The sequence below is a fragment of the Balaenoptera musculus genome, chromosome 13 (genome assembly GCF_009873245.2).
Source record: "Balaenoptera musculus isolate JJ_BM4_2016_0621 chromosome 13, mBalMus1.pri.v3, whole genome shotgun sequence".
NCBI lineage: Eukaryota > Metazoa > Chordata > Mammalia > Artiodactyla > Balaenopteridae > Balaenoptera > Balaenoptera musculus.
In genome coordinates this window covers 12,863,851-12,878,578 of record NC_045797.1, presented here as the reverse complement: position 1 = coordinate 12,878,578, position 14,728 = coordinate 12,863,851, and the positions used below count along the sequence as shown (strand labels likewise).

The window sequence follows — 14,728 nt, the reverse complement described above, 5'->3', positions numbered from 1 at the left end:
AGCTTTCACTCATCTCTCCTGCCTCAGGTCTGTTTGCTCAGAGGGCACTTAGACCCGTCCATTCTCCTGCTGGTTCTGTCACACAAGTCTGTGCAGCTTATGGGGACTTAACCTGTGGTGTCTGAGGTGTAGCTGAGGTTCTCATGTTCCAGAGCCCTCAGCTTTATCCTCTTCCCCTAGTTACCTAACTTTTTCTTCTTACACAGACTCAGAGAATCTGCCTGCCTGCTCCCCAAAGAGTCAACACATCTGGGCAGCGGGGTCACCAGGAGAGGGGGATTTATGTTAAGCGCTGTACCACTGTGGGAGGACGTTGTATAATTTGCTGACAGTAATAAATTGCAGCATCCTCAGCCTCCACTGTGCTGATTTTGAGGGTGAAATCTGTCCCTGACCCATTGCCAGTGAACCTGTCTGGGACCCCAGAGGCCCGGTTGGAAGCTCCATAGATCAGGAGCTGTGGAGACCGACCTGGATTCTGCAGGTACCAGCTCAAATAAGTGTATCCATCACTATGTAGGAGGCTCTGACTGGATCTGCAGGAGATGGAGGCTGGGTCTCCAGGGATGACAGACAGGGAGAGTGGAGTCTGGGTTAGCACAATATCACCACTGGATCCTAAAATAGAGAAAAGTACAAGATTATGGACAAAAATTTTTTTTTTAAAGAAATATGTGCTGTGCTAGTCTTTTTTTTTTTTTTTTTTAACTTTTTTGGGTTTATTTATTTTTTATGGCTGTGTTGGGTCTTCGTTTCTGTGTGAGGGCTTTCTCTAGTTGCGGCGAGCGCGGGCCACTCTTCATCGCGGTGCGCAGGCCTCTCACTATTGTGGCCTCTCCTGTCGCGGAGCACAGGCTCCAGACGCGCAGGCTCAGTAAACTGTGGCTCACGGGGCTAGTTGCTCCGCGGCATGTGGGATCTTCCCAGACCAGGGCTCGAACCCGTGTCCCCTGCATTGGCAGGCAGATTCTCAACCACTGCGCCACCAGGGAAGCCCGAGATAATTATGGACAAAATTTATAAACCACTTTCAGAATTTTCCTTTTGTTATTTACTTCAGGCTAAATCATTTTTTAAATTCTGATTAATATCTCAAATATCCAATTTCAAAAAGAACCCAAGATTTGCAAGGTAAAAAGAGGTCTCTGGAGGTCATATTCCTTTGTCCACACTTTCTTTGTCACAGTCTTCACCAGAGCACAGGTACTTGTTTCTTTTGGACTCTTTCTCATTCTCATATTGCTAAACATCACAGGCCCTTTACAGAGGGTAATGTGTGCATCTGACACATGGACAGATACACATGAAAAGCAGTGGTGCCCCCAGAACTCACCCTCCCACCCTCCTTCTCATCTCCCCTCCGTCCTTACCTGGGACCCAGAACATGAGGAACCCCAGGAGCTGAGCAGGGAACCTCATTTTCAGAAGCTGGAATTGAGGAGTCCTGATAAGTCAAAGCAAGACTGGAGCTGAGCTTTTATCTCACACTTGCAGGGTAAGGTCCTCCCTTGGGAACAACATGCAAATCCCCTGGTGGGGGGGCAGCTGTGTGGAAAGAGCCAGGGGGAGAGAGGGAGGGGCTCAACTTTGAGCAAAGTGAAATAAAGGCCTTCTGTGTTTGGAATAAAATGAACACCTAAAATCCATACTTCTTGGAATAGTGGGAAGAAGAATTCCACTGTGAAAGTCCGGATTGACTGCAAGAACCCAGTGTACATGGCCTGCGGCTCTAAGAAAGCATCGGAGACCCTGAGGTGTAGACATGTGTGTCCAGGGTCAGTATCCGGGAGGGGAATGGTCATCTTGCTCTGATTCTTCCAGCTGATCTAGATAAGAGAACAGCTCCTTCCCCACTAATAGTGACCATCAGAACTTTCTCCAAATAACGTCATGGAGTTGAGCTGGTTCAAGAGCTGTCAGGTAAGTGCAGTTTCCAGGTTACCCGTTTAAGAATGTTAGAAACAGGTGTTAGAATTGGTCTTTTCCTAAGACCTCGTGAATTATATTTCAAAGACCACTTAAATCACAAGAACTTGACAGTAAAATGAAATACCTGAAAACCAGTTGTTTTATTCTGGTGAATAATCTATCATAGTTCTATGTCTCTCTCTGTCTCTCTCTGTCTCTGTCTCTGTCCCTCTCTCTCTCTGTTTCTGTCTCTCTGTCTCTCTCTCTATATATATATGTTTTGTACATACACACACACACACACACACACATATATATACACATATATATGTCAGATTAATCAAAGGAAAAAATTCACTTGGGATGATGGAACATAATGAAAAAACAATGATTTTATATTATTTTCTGAGTGGTGCTTAGAAAAACTCATCTCCTGTTGACTCTTTCTCACCTAGTAGAACCAGGTCCTGCAGGGTTTCCTGGGTCTTGTCAGCTCTGTGTGAGGACCTATGGTTCTCACCGGCCTATATGTTGGAAGCCACAGCCATGAGTCTACATTTCAAAAGGAGATGCTCTTTCTGAGAAAAGCAATGACTGAATCCTTTATTTTAATGTCTCAGTGTAGCCTGTGTATATCATTGACACATTCCTGGGCTTTTATTTAAGAATGGTCATTACGGAACACAGTTCCAGACCACCACTGCTCAGGGCATCAGTCTGTCACACCAGCTTTCATTAAATAGGAAAACAACATGACTAATCTCACGTGTCAGCCTGGTGCAGGTCATGTTGAATTGAACAGCTCCTGAAACATAGTGCCAATGTCAAATTGCTTTTGTCTTGAAAATAAAACCTTGGAGAAATTGAAAAAGTTGACTTTGCTATCTTATTAAAGTTTGGATAATTTAAATCCAAAGTCAGACTTAATTGACGAAGACAAATTAACTAATATGATACTATGTAAGATTCCACAAGAACATCTGGTCTGAATATTCTCTGGGAAATATTCAAGAATAAAATCTTGAAACAATGCTGAAAAAATAACTGAGCAAAAATTATGTTCATCTTTAAACTCTGAACCCTATGGCAATAATCTCATTAACGGAGATAAGCCATGGTATAGAGGTACAAGTAGAATTACACATGTTCCATATTTCACTGTTCAAAATATTATTTACTCTTTCATTTTAACTATTTCTTAAAGTTTTTGCTTTCCTTGACCTGTTTTTCTTTTCTTTTTTTTTTTTTTAATGATGGTAGCAAAAAGATTCTGGGTTTTACTCCTGGCTTATGAAGGTACCCAGACAAATAGGTGTTTCTACTAGGTAGCAGGCTGCTATCCTGAAATTCCAGCCCTCTAATCAACCATGTAGTGAAAGAAGTCAAAAGATAAGCACTTGAAAGAAATACAAACAAATATGAAGCAAAATGGAGAAATTATTATAAATATTAAAGCTACTTTTATAGGAATCTTTTAACATGTTTTAACTTAAGAACTGTTTTTATGCTCTATTATTTGTTCAATACTGTTTCCCTAAACTTATATTGATGTTTTAGCCCCCAGAACCTCAGAATATGACATTATTTGGAAAATATTCATTTTAGATATAATTAGGTTAATTAGGATGTGGCTATACTGTAGTATCGTTGGCCTTTTTATAATTGAAATATAGTTAATATAAAATATCATGTTAGTTTCAGGTGCACAGCACAGTGACATATATATATATATGAAACTCTTCCCTTATAGGTTATAACAAAATATTGAGTACAGCTCCCCGAGCTATACAGTAGATCCTTGTAGGTTATCTATTTTATATAAAGTAGTGTGCATATGTTAATCCCAACCTCAGTTTATCCCTTGCCCCACCCCCCTTTCCCCTTTGGTAACCATTAAGTTGTTTTTTAAAAAATTTTTATTGGAATATAGTTGATTTACAATGTGTTAGTTTCAGGTGTATAGCAAAGTGAATCAGTTATACATATATATATATCCACTCTTTTTAAAACTCTTTTCCCATATAGGTCATTACAGAGTATTGAGTAGAGTTCCCTGTGCTATACAGTAGGTCCTTATTAGTTTTCTATTTTATATATAGTAGTGTGCATGTGTCAAAACCAATCTCCCAATTTATCCCTGCCTTCCCCCTTTTCCACCCTGGTAACCACAAGTTTGCTTTCTATATCCATGACTCTATTTCTGTTTTGTAAATAAGTCCATTTGTACCATTTTTTGAGGTTCCACATATAAGTGATATCATATATTTGTCTTTCTCTGTCTGAATTACTTCACTTAGTATGATAATCTCTAGGTCCATCCATGTTGATGCAAATGACATTATTTCATTCTTTTTTATGACTAAGTAATGTTCCATTGTATATATGTACCACTTCTTCTTTATCCATTACTCTCTTGATGGACATTTAGGTTGCTTCCATGTCCTGGCTATTGTAAACACTGCTGCAATGAACACTGGGGTGCATGTATCTTTTTGGATTATGGTTTTCTCTGGATGTATGCCCAGGAGTGGGGTTGCTGGATCACATGGTAGTTCTCTGTTTAGTTTTTTAAGGAACTTCCATACTGTTCTCCATAATAGTTGTACTAATTTACTTTCCCACCAAAAGTGTAGGAGGGTTCCCTTTTCTCCACACCCTCTCCAGTATTTATTGTTTGTAGACTTTTTGATGATAGCCATTCTGACTGGTGTGAGGTGATAACTTGTAGTTTTGATTTGGATTTCTCTGATAATTAGTGATGTTGAGTATGTTTTCATGTGCTTTTTGGCCATCTGTATGTCTTCCTTGGAAAAATGTCTATTTAGATCTTCTTTTTTTGTGTGTGTGTGTGTTAGTTTCTGCTTTATAACAAAGTGAATCAGCTACACATATACACACATTCCCATATCTCCTCCCTCCTGCATCTCCCTCCCTCCCACCCTCCCCATCCCACCCCCCCAGGCGGTCACAAAGCACCGAGCTGATCTCCCTGTGCTAGATCTTCTGCCCATTTTTTGATTGGGACGCTTGTTTTTTTGACATAGAACTGCATGAGTAGTTTGAATATTTTGCAGATTAATCTCTTGTCAGTCGCTTCATTTGCAAATATTGTCTCCCATTCTGAGGGTTGTCTTTTTGTTTTGTTGATGGTTTCCTTTGCTGTGCAGAAGCTTTTAAGTTTAATTAGGTCCCACTTGTTTATTTTTGTTTTTATTTTCATTTTTCTAGGAGGTGTATCAAAACAGATAGTGCAATTCATGTCAAAGAGTGATCTGCCTATGTTTTTCTCTACGAGTTTTATAGTATCTGGTCTTACATTTAGGTCATTAATTAATTTTGAGTTTATTTTTCTGTTTGGTGTTAGAGAATGCTCTAGTATTTTTCTTTTCCATGTAGCTGTCCAGTTTTCCCAGGACCACTTATTGAAGAGACTGTCTTTTCTTCATTGTATGTTCTTGCCTCCTTTGTCATAGATTAATTGACCATAGTTGCATAGGTTTATTTCTGGGCTTTTTATCCTGTCCCACTGATCTATGTGTCTGTTTTTTTATGCCATTACCATACTGTTTTGATGACTGTAACTTTGTAGTATAGTCTGAAGTCAGGGAGCCTAATTCCTCCAGCTCCATGTTTTTCTTTCTGAAGGTTGCTTTGGCTATTCGGGGTCTTTTACATTTGTTAAACTTATAATTAATAATTAAAGTTATAAGATAATTATGGTAGATCAGTAAATATGTTACTCCGATTGAGACTGCAGTCTAATTCATCATGTCTTGAATCAAATTGGGTCTTGGGTCTCACTTTGACAAACAGAATGTGATGACAGGAACCCTGTGCCAGTTCTGGAGTCTAGGTCTCAAGTGCCTTGCAGCTTCCACCTTCCCTCCTGGATATAAGAAAGCTGATCTAGCCTATTGGAGGATGAGAGGCCATGTGGAAGAGAACTGAGGCCCCTCAGCCAACAGCCAACATTGACCACCAGATATGTGGTCAGTGAACCAAGCTCACTGCTCTGAGACTACCAGCCCTGCAGGGAATGGGACGGGCTCTGCGGGACACAGGAAAGGAGGGTGAAGGCTGGGTTTACACACAGTGCCTGTGGTCTGGTGACAGCTCTTCAGTAATTATCCCCTTCTTGATAAGAAATGCCCTGAGCACTGGAAGCTGAGATTCTCATCTATCTAAATTTAGGAATTCCCTAGCATTCAAAGCAGAGTTAGACATTTTTCAAAGTTTGGCAAAGCCTAGAAAACAGAGGCATAAAAAAGGAGTTCAGTCTGCCCCTTGGAGCTTGCCCCTTGGGTGATTCTTGTGGGAGCCTCACCCCTGGCTCTGGAGACAAGGGGAAGAAGGGTCCTGTGATGCTCTAGGGAAGAGGGAAGGAGCATGAGCAGTGAACACTGCCCCACCTGCTGCCTGGAAAAGCTAATAGTCTTCCCCACCTCCTTCTCTCAAAATCCCTTTTCCTCATTAAAAATAAAGAAAAGAAAAATCTCTGGAAAAGAGATTTTACGGTAGAAAAAATGCACATGAAACGTCACAGGCTACAGTGAGGGATGTATTTATTTTGTGGAATAATACTGATGACTTTCAGTAGAAATGATAATATATGGCTAGTAATATCTTCCATAGCATCCTCATTCTAAAATATTCAAGGGTGCATAAAATAGACCACCTGGGTACTCGTCACACACACAAAATATATATATACACACACATAAACACACACACTTCGTGGTGCATCATCTGGTTAACCCTCACAACACCCCTTTACATGTGTAGTGATCTATTTCACAGATAGAGAAGAGTTCATCAGAGCACACGTGTGGTTTGGCCAATGTCACATGGTCAGCGGGTGCTGGGCTGGGATTCAAAGTCAGATCTGTGTGACATTAAATCTGTTCCTTCCATGAGGCCACATCCATCCCATGAATGAGCTCATGGCCTATAAAGTAGGAGAAAAGACAAAACCAGAAGGACCTTGTTAGATTACAGCTCCCTGTGGCTCCTGCCCCACACGATGCTGACCTTCACCTTAAACTCAGCCCTCAGCTGTTTCTCCTATAAAGCACAACTCTCTCCAAACCTTTGCAAACTCCCAGTGACATTATTCCAGATTGTGAGAAGAGGCACTTCTTGCATCGCCTCGATTGCGTCCTCATCTCCACGTTTCCTTCCCATTTCTCCACCTCTGTCTCTCCCTGTTAAGATTGTGTCCTATAAAGAAATTCAACCTCCCCAGGTAATCCAGCATAAGATAAAAATAAAGAAAAAAGATAACAACAACCTCCCCCTTTTCACATGTGCTTTGGGAGCTAACCCCAGGCTCTCAGATACCCAGGTTGTACAAGAGCTAAGCAAGGCATCTTATCCAAGAGACTTTTCTCCCTAAGAGAAAGTCTGCTTCTCCTGCAGTAAAATGTTCTCCATCTCTCATCAAAATTGACACCAAATGATAAAAAGTCAGAAATGTTTGGAAGAACAGAGAATATCTATCCACCCAGAGAGGCAGTAGATGTTCCCTCTCCTCATATAACTTCCCTGCTATAAAAAATTACCACGACCTTATTGGCTTCAAATAATTGAAGCTTATTATCTTGCAGTTCTGTGAGTGGGAAGTCTGGCTGGATCTCCCTGGTTGGCAATCAGTGGCGGACAGCACTATGTTCCTTGTGGCAGCTAAAGGGAATGACTTGTTCCCAGCCTTTTCCAGCTTTTAGATGCCACTCTCTTTCCTTGGCCCATGGCCTTTTCCTCACATCACTCTGGCCTTTCTTTCCATCATCATTTCTCCTCTCTATAACTCTAACCCTCCAACATCTCTATTATAAAGACCCCTGTGATTACTCAGCACCACCTCACCAGGTAATCCAGCGTAATATCCTCTTAGATCTTTAACTTAATCACAGCTGCGAAGATCCTTTTGCCATAGAAGGTGACATTCACAAGTTCCAGAGATTTGGATGTGGACATCTTTGGCAACTGCGGGGTGGCATAATTCAGATCATCAACCCCTCTAATATTGCCAGAACCTAAATTAGTTCTCCCCTAAACGAAAATCTTAAAGCACATGGCTAGGAGGAGGAGAGAACGGGTAGCAATACACAGATATGTGAAGCCATAAAGCTGGGAGGAATCTGAGACTCAGGGGCCCTCTGGTCTGCGGGTCTTAGGGGTTGAGAGACGTGTTCCATGACCTCTAATGAGGAATTCACAGGGCATAACTGTTTGTGCAGAGGTTCCTCTGATTTAGTGCCACAGAAGAAAAAATTTGCTGCTTAAACCTAATCTAAGAGAGATTGGTAAGGGGAAATTAAATGTTTCCTAAGTTTTCCTATTCATCAATAAAGGAGAAATGGAAAAAATTCAGAGCAGAGATGCCTTCCAAGAATAAGAACTTGCCTATGGTCAGGTTGAGTCGCCCAGTGGCAAGGGTGTCCATGCAGGCAGCATATGTGAGAGGTGCAGGGAACACTGCCAGGGGAGGAGGGAAGTGAGACAGGGAAGAGAATATAGACCGTGACAGCACACATCAGCAGGCCTGTTGTTGTTGAGGTTGACTGGACCTCAACCCCACCATGGAAACAAGGTGAATGTCCCTGAGTTATTCCACCTGAGATGTGAGGGCGCTGAGGTATTTACACACCTCCTTCTGTCAGTCACTGATTGAGGGCTGTCCTAGGAGGTGCTCATTCCAGGCCCTCTGGCCTGCGACGCATGCAGGCACAGCTGCTTCCCCCTTATTCAGAGTGAGCAGTGAGGCACAGATGGGGGTTTAGGAAGTCAGCAGAGGCGCACGGAAGTGGAAAGCCTGAGGGTACCAACAGCAACTGCTACATCCACCTAGAAAAGAATGTGTATTTTCAGTCAGGAGCTCCATGTGAGCTGCATCTCTCTGGTACAGGATACTGGCTGCCTAGTGACAAGCAGGTTCCATAGAAACTCAGGCCCTAAGGCAGCAGGAGTTTTTTTTGCACAGACTGCACCACTGTGGTTTGGCTACCTGCAGTCATGCCTGCAGTAACACCGCCTGGAGTCCCCAGGCTCCAGGGTGCTGATGCTAAAGGCTTAGTAGGTTCTACTTCCCCTGCTGCTGTGCTGGGCTGGGACAAGAGGGGCCAAGGTACAGACGTGAGATATAAAGGGCTCAAACCTTTGTCCAAGTTTTATTCGGATCCAGATATTTCTCTGTGTACATTGGCACTGGCTTGATAGGAAATGGTGACTCTCTGTCCTGGTGTCTGGGCATCTGGGTCAGGAGGATGTCTCCACTCACTGCTAAAAATTAAAATAGAAAAGTGGCATTCATGGTGCACAGCAGGGGACATGCACAGAGCATGCATGTTCACTTAAGAGAGAGGGTTTACTAATCTGGTCTCTCCCCACAGCCTCCCTGCTGACCTGCTCTCCAGAAAGCCAGGCTCCAGAGGAGTCTGCAGTAACATCCTGGTAGGAAGTGCTCAGAGACTGGAGAGTGCATCAGACCCATACAGAGAGACTGGGCAGAGGGGGTGCTGGTGCAGCAGAGAGGGGAGGGATGCAAAAGAAGAGGCACCAAAGAAAGGATTCAGATAGCCCTCTGTGGCTGTGGGGTTTCTGATCTGAGATGGGGGCTGGAACCCTTGTAAAGAAAACAAATATTTAGGAGGGAACTTTTCTATCCTAACCACACGTGGAGAAAAAAGTAACAACTAGCTCTCCTGTGATACTTTTCTTCTTAGCCAGCCCAGAATCACACAAGATGTTAGATTTCAACAGCTACAGAGTAGATTGACTGTAAGTGGGAAACACCTGAAGTTTAGAAGATGTTAGTACAAGTGGTATAAACTCTTCAGGAATTCCAATGCTCGTCTGTTATTTTATCCTATTGATCACCAACCCATCTGCTTTCTTTCTTTTTTTTTGTTTTAAATGTATTTATTTTAGTTATTTATGTTTGGCTGCATTGGGTCTTTGCCACTGCATGTGGGCTTTCTCTAGTTGCGGCGAACAAGGACCACTCTTCACTGCAGTGTGCGGGCTTCTCATTCTGGTGGCTTTTCTTGTTGTGGAGCACAGGCTCTAGGCACATGGGCTCAGTAGTTGTGGCTCATGGGCTCTAGAGCGCAGGCTCAGTAATTGTGGCTCAGGCTCAGTAATTGTGGCTCAAGGGCCCAGTTGCTCCGCGGCATGTGGGATCTTCCCAGATCAGGGCTTGAACTCGTGTCCCCTGCATTGGCAGGCAGATTCTTAACCACTGCGGCCACCAGGGAAGTCCCTCCATCTGCTTTCTGAATGGGGTCTCACTTTCAAGTTCACACACACCCCTGGGTAAAGCCTATTTCATCCAGAGGGATCCATCCAACTCCACTGAGGGACCTGACAGCCATTGTTTCGGGGACCATGTGGAGACATCGATCAAGAGAGATCCCAGCCTGCAGGACAAGCAGGCATGTCCACTGTTGAAATGGACTTCCTGATGAGCGCCAACTCAGATCCCAGAGGCTCTTTGACCAGTGGCCTCGCTTTCCAGCTCCTAAGGCTGTGGCCGTAGGTCTGGGGTCTAAGTTCTTTCTTCCCACATGCATAGCCCCTCTCAGAATTCACTCTGGACTCCTCCATGTTGTGAATGCTAAATCCAGAACCATCTTCCTGCTTCCTATCCCAGGAATCGAGCATTAATTTTTCTTTGTAAATCCTCAAATTGCACCCTGATAGGAAATGGCAGGATTTCCATTTCCATTTCCAAACAAGGAGTCAGCATCTCCCCTGCAGGAACAGCTGAGAATGGAGGGAAAACCTGGAACACAGTTTTGGTGTTGAGGAGACTCATATAATCCATAGACTTGGTCTTTTCCAACTTTTCCTGTTTCTTGACCACAATTCTATTTGAATGACCCCTGGAGGATGGAGGGATTAAGGAGAACAAGAGGCTGTTTCGTACTAAAGATATAAAAAGAGAAATAAAGATAGGGAAAGAGTAGAATTCATGAACTCTTCAAAGTGGTTTGGGTTTCTCTAGCCATGGTCATAGCATGACATGCCTGGGAGAGCATTACTTATTATGGTTTCCTGCCTTTATGCCTCCAAATCCCCACCAGCACTCACACACGTTGATAACGACTCTCCTCTACTAAAGAGTAGATCTAAGGTCCCGCCAGCCTCTTCCTTTTACCTGCCTTTTCTGTATAAATTAGAATAAATTTAGAAGCAAATTAAAAAATGATAACAGAAGTTAAGCAATAACAAGAAGCCTGAAGTTTGGAGCTTGTAGAGTTGATGCAGCAGCTCAGTGACAGCAGAAATGACCTGGTTTCTTTCTATATATTTGCTTTGCCACCTTCACCTCATTGGTTTTTCAATCTTGGGCTTAATGCCTCATGGACTCAAGAGGGCTGCAATGGCTCTGAGCATCATGTTCTCTCATAACTCTTCCAGGAATAAAGGCAGGGCTTTGCTCTTCACCTCTTGTCTCCCCACCCCCAATCCCTGCTCCTCCCCTGAGGCTGAGAGAGGTCCCCTGTCCTCACCTGGCACAGCACTCTCCCCAGTGAACCTGATAGGAAATAAAACTAACTAACTAACTAACTAAGATTCTCTCCTTGTCCAAACTCTACTCAGGCTCCCCTGAACCCTTCTTCAAATAGGCCCTGATTTTGTTTTGTTTTGTTTTTGTTTTTCTGCAAAAACTCTTTTAATTTACAATGCTGTTAGTTTCAAGTGTACAGCAAAGTGATTCAGTTATACATATATATATTCTTTTTCAGATTCTTTTCCATTATAGGTTATTACATGGTATTGAGTATAGTTCCCTGTGCTATACAGACTTTTGGATTCCATGTTTGTCTCTGCATGATCCAATTTTAGCAAGAATCCTGTTAATTTAGCAAGAATCCCCCATCCTCCATCCCCAGTACCTAATCAGGTTCCTCATCTTCCACCATCCCCCAGGTGATGTCTTCATCAAGACTCCTTCAACAAGACTCCTGTTAGGGTGATTGAGCCAGACCATCCCATCCCCTCACCCCTGATGTTTCCTCTTAGTAATTTTTCATCCACAGCGTTCGTAGCCACACTTCTTGGCTACAAACTCTCACTTGTCCATGCTGTCTATATTCAGAACTGAACCTCTGTACTGAGGTGTCTTTTCCCCTATTGCAATTGTCCTGGACAAAACCTGTTTTTACCACTTAACTACTGCCCAGTTCTGATTCTTCTTTAACAAAACATGGGTGATGAAAGAAAAATTCGTGAAAACAAGACATGGGTGATGAAAGGAAAATTGGTGAAACTTATAAAGCCAACTGTCCGGAGTGTGCCTCTTGTAGAAGTGAGAATTTCCAGGTCCAAAGCGATTTTGAGGTAATAATCTGAACCCCAGGGATATCCTTCTATTGGAGCAGTTCTTGTAACCACATAGGTTGTGTGAACCCACGTACAGACAGAGAAAGAAAAGCAACTCTTGGGTCCTCAGACCAAGGTTGTATGAGAACTCTTCCTTGTCCCCATGCCATCAAGTGACAGAAAGGGATTCAAGAAGATTTGCCGCATCAGAGCCAAGAGAGTCATTAGAAAGAGCTATACCAGGTTTTTTTTAAAAAATAGGAAGTGTAATATACATATATGTATATATATATATAATATATATTTAAAATTTTTATTGGAGTATAGTTGCTTTACAATGTTGTGTTAGTTTCTACTGTACAGCAAAGTGAATCAGCTATACATATACCTATATCCCCTCTTTTTTGGATTTCTTTCCTGTTTAGGCCACCACAGAGCATTGAGTAGAGTTCGCTGAGTTATACTGTAGATTCTCATTAGTTATTTTATACGTAGTATCAATAGTGTATATATGTCAGTACCAATCTCCCAATTCATCCCACCCCCCCTTTTTCCCTTGGTATCCATAAGTTTGTTCTCTACATCTGTGTCTCTATTTCTTCTTTGCAAATAAGATCGTCTGTACCATTTTTCTAGATTCCACATATATTCGTTAATATACGATATTTGATTTTTTCTTTCTGACTTACTTCACTCTATGCCAGTTTTTCAAATGCAACATTGAAACATACTATAAGAAAAGAAGGATGCTTACCAAATACAGACAGAACATATTCTGGAAGAAAGCATCACCTGAGAAATAGAATGATATCCCTCACCAACATGTTGACCTGTGAAAGTACTTAATAAAGATAAATTCCATAAAATGAGACCTCCCAAAGTTGAGATGAATTAGTTAATAGAATTGAGTGGAAATGGAGATTTCAGAGCTGAGGAGACAAATTGAGACCTAAACCAGCAGGATCAAAGAACGATTTCTTTAGTCTACACAGTTCATACCCAACTAGAAGCTAAGGGGTAGGGGAAGGGCTATTTGGACTCCTCCTACTCATCCTTGCTGGCCCAGCTGGCCAGGTATCAGCCTCAGGCAGATAACAGCACAGATGTGGAGACTCAGATGAGCTTCCTGTATCCTGCTGCTCTGGGTCTTGCATGAGGAAAGAGTATGGTAGATTCTAAGAGAAGAGGAAGTGCCCCCAACCATTCTCTGGTCTCAGAAGAAGACTGCCTCTCCACCATTGCTCCTCCAGATCCACCTTATCCACTGTCCCCCTTTTTGCAGCATCTTCAACCTTCCCCTCACTGACCTCTCCTCCTAAGCTAATCAAAATGCTCAAATACCAGCCTGCTTTCCTTGGATTTGTGATTCCCTGTGGCTACCACACTTTCCTTTCTTTCTCTCCCTTTACTTTCTAAGTTAAGAGCATTGCTCAACATCATTAATTATCAGAGAAATGCAAATCAAAACTACAGTGAGGTATCACCTCACATGGTCAGAATGGCCATCATCAAAAAATCTACAAACAATAAATGCTGGAGAGGGTGTGGAGAAAAGGGAACCCTCCTAAACCGTTGGTGGGAATGTAAATTAGTACAGCCACTATGGAGATATGGAAGTTCCTTTAAAAAATAAATATAGAGCTACCATAGGATCCAGCAATCCCACTCTTGGGCATATATCTGGAGAAAACCATAATTTGAAGAGATACATGCACCACAATGTTCATTGCAGCACCTTTTACAATACCCAGATGTGGAAGCAACCTAAATGTCTATTGACAGAGGAATCGGTAAAGAAGATGTGGTACATATATACAACGAAATATTACTCAGCCATAAAAAAGAACGAAACAATGCCATTTGCAGCAACATGGGTGGACCTAGAGATTGTCATACTGAATGAAGTAAGTCAGACAAAGACAAATATCATATGATATCACTTATATGTGAAATCTAAAACAAAGTGGTACAAATGAAACTATTTACAAAACAGAAATAGACCCACAGATATAGAAAACAAACTTATGGTTACCAAGGGGGAAAGGGGAGGGGAGGGATAAATTGGGATGGACATATACACACTACTGTATATAAAATAGATAACTGATACGGACCTGCTGTACAGCACAGGGAGCTCTACTCAATACGCTGTAATGACCTCTATGGGAATAAAATCTAAAAACGAGTGGAGGTAACTGATTCACTTTGCTGTACAGCAGAAACTAACACAACATTGTAAATCAACTATGCTCCAATAAAAATTAATTTAAATATATATATATATAAACTGGAAAAAAAGAGCATTTTTTGAAAGAGTTGTCAACACTGACTGCCTCCAATTCCTCACCATCCTCTCACTCTTCAAGCTGCTACTGAATGTCGCCCTCACCACTTCACTGAAACTGCAAAATCACCGTTGCCAAACCCTCAGTGGCCACGCAACCACCAATTCCAACGTCTTAACCCTTCCCTTACCTGCTCCGCTTGCAGCATCAGA

At 42.3% G+C, this 14,728-nt stretch overlaps 1 gene segment (V, D, J or C); it reads right to left on the bottom strand.

The window, feature by feature from the left end:
- Positions 1–280: 280 nt before the first annotated feature.
- On the bottom strand, positions 281–1,419 carry LOC118906313. The segment is given in 2 exon segments: positions 281–618; positions 1,371–1,419. Coding segments are annotated over 2 exon segments (387 nt in total).
- Between the last annotated feature and the right edge of the window lie 13,309 nt (positions 1,420–14,728).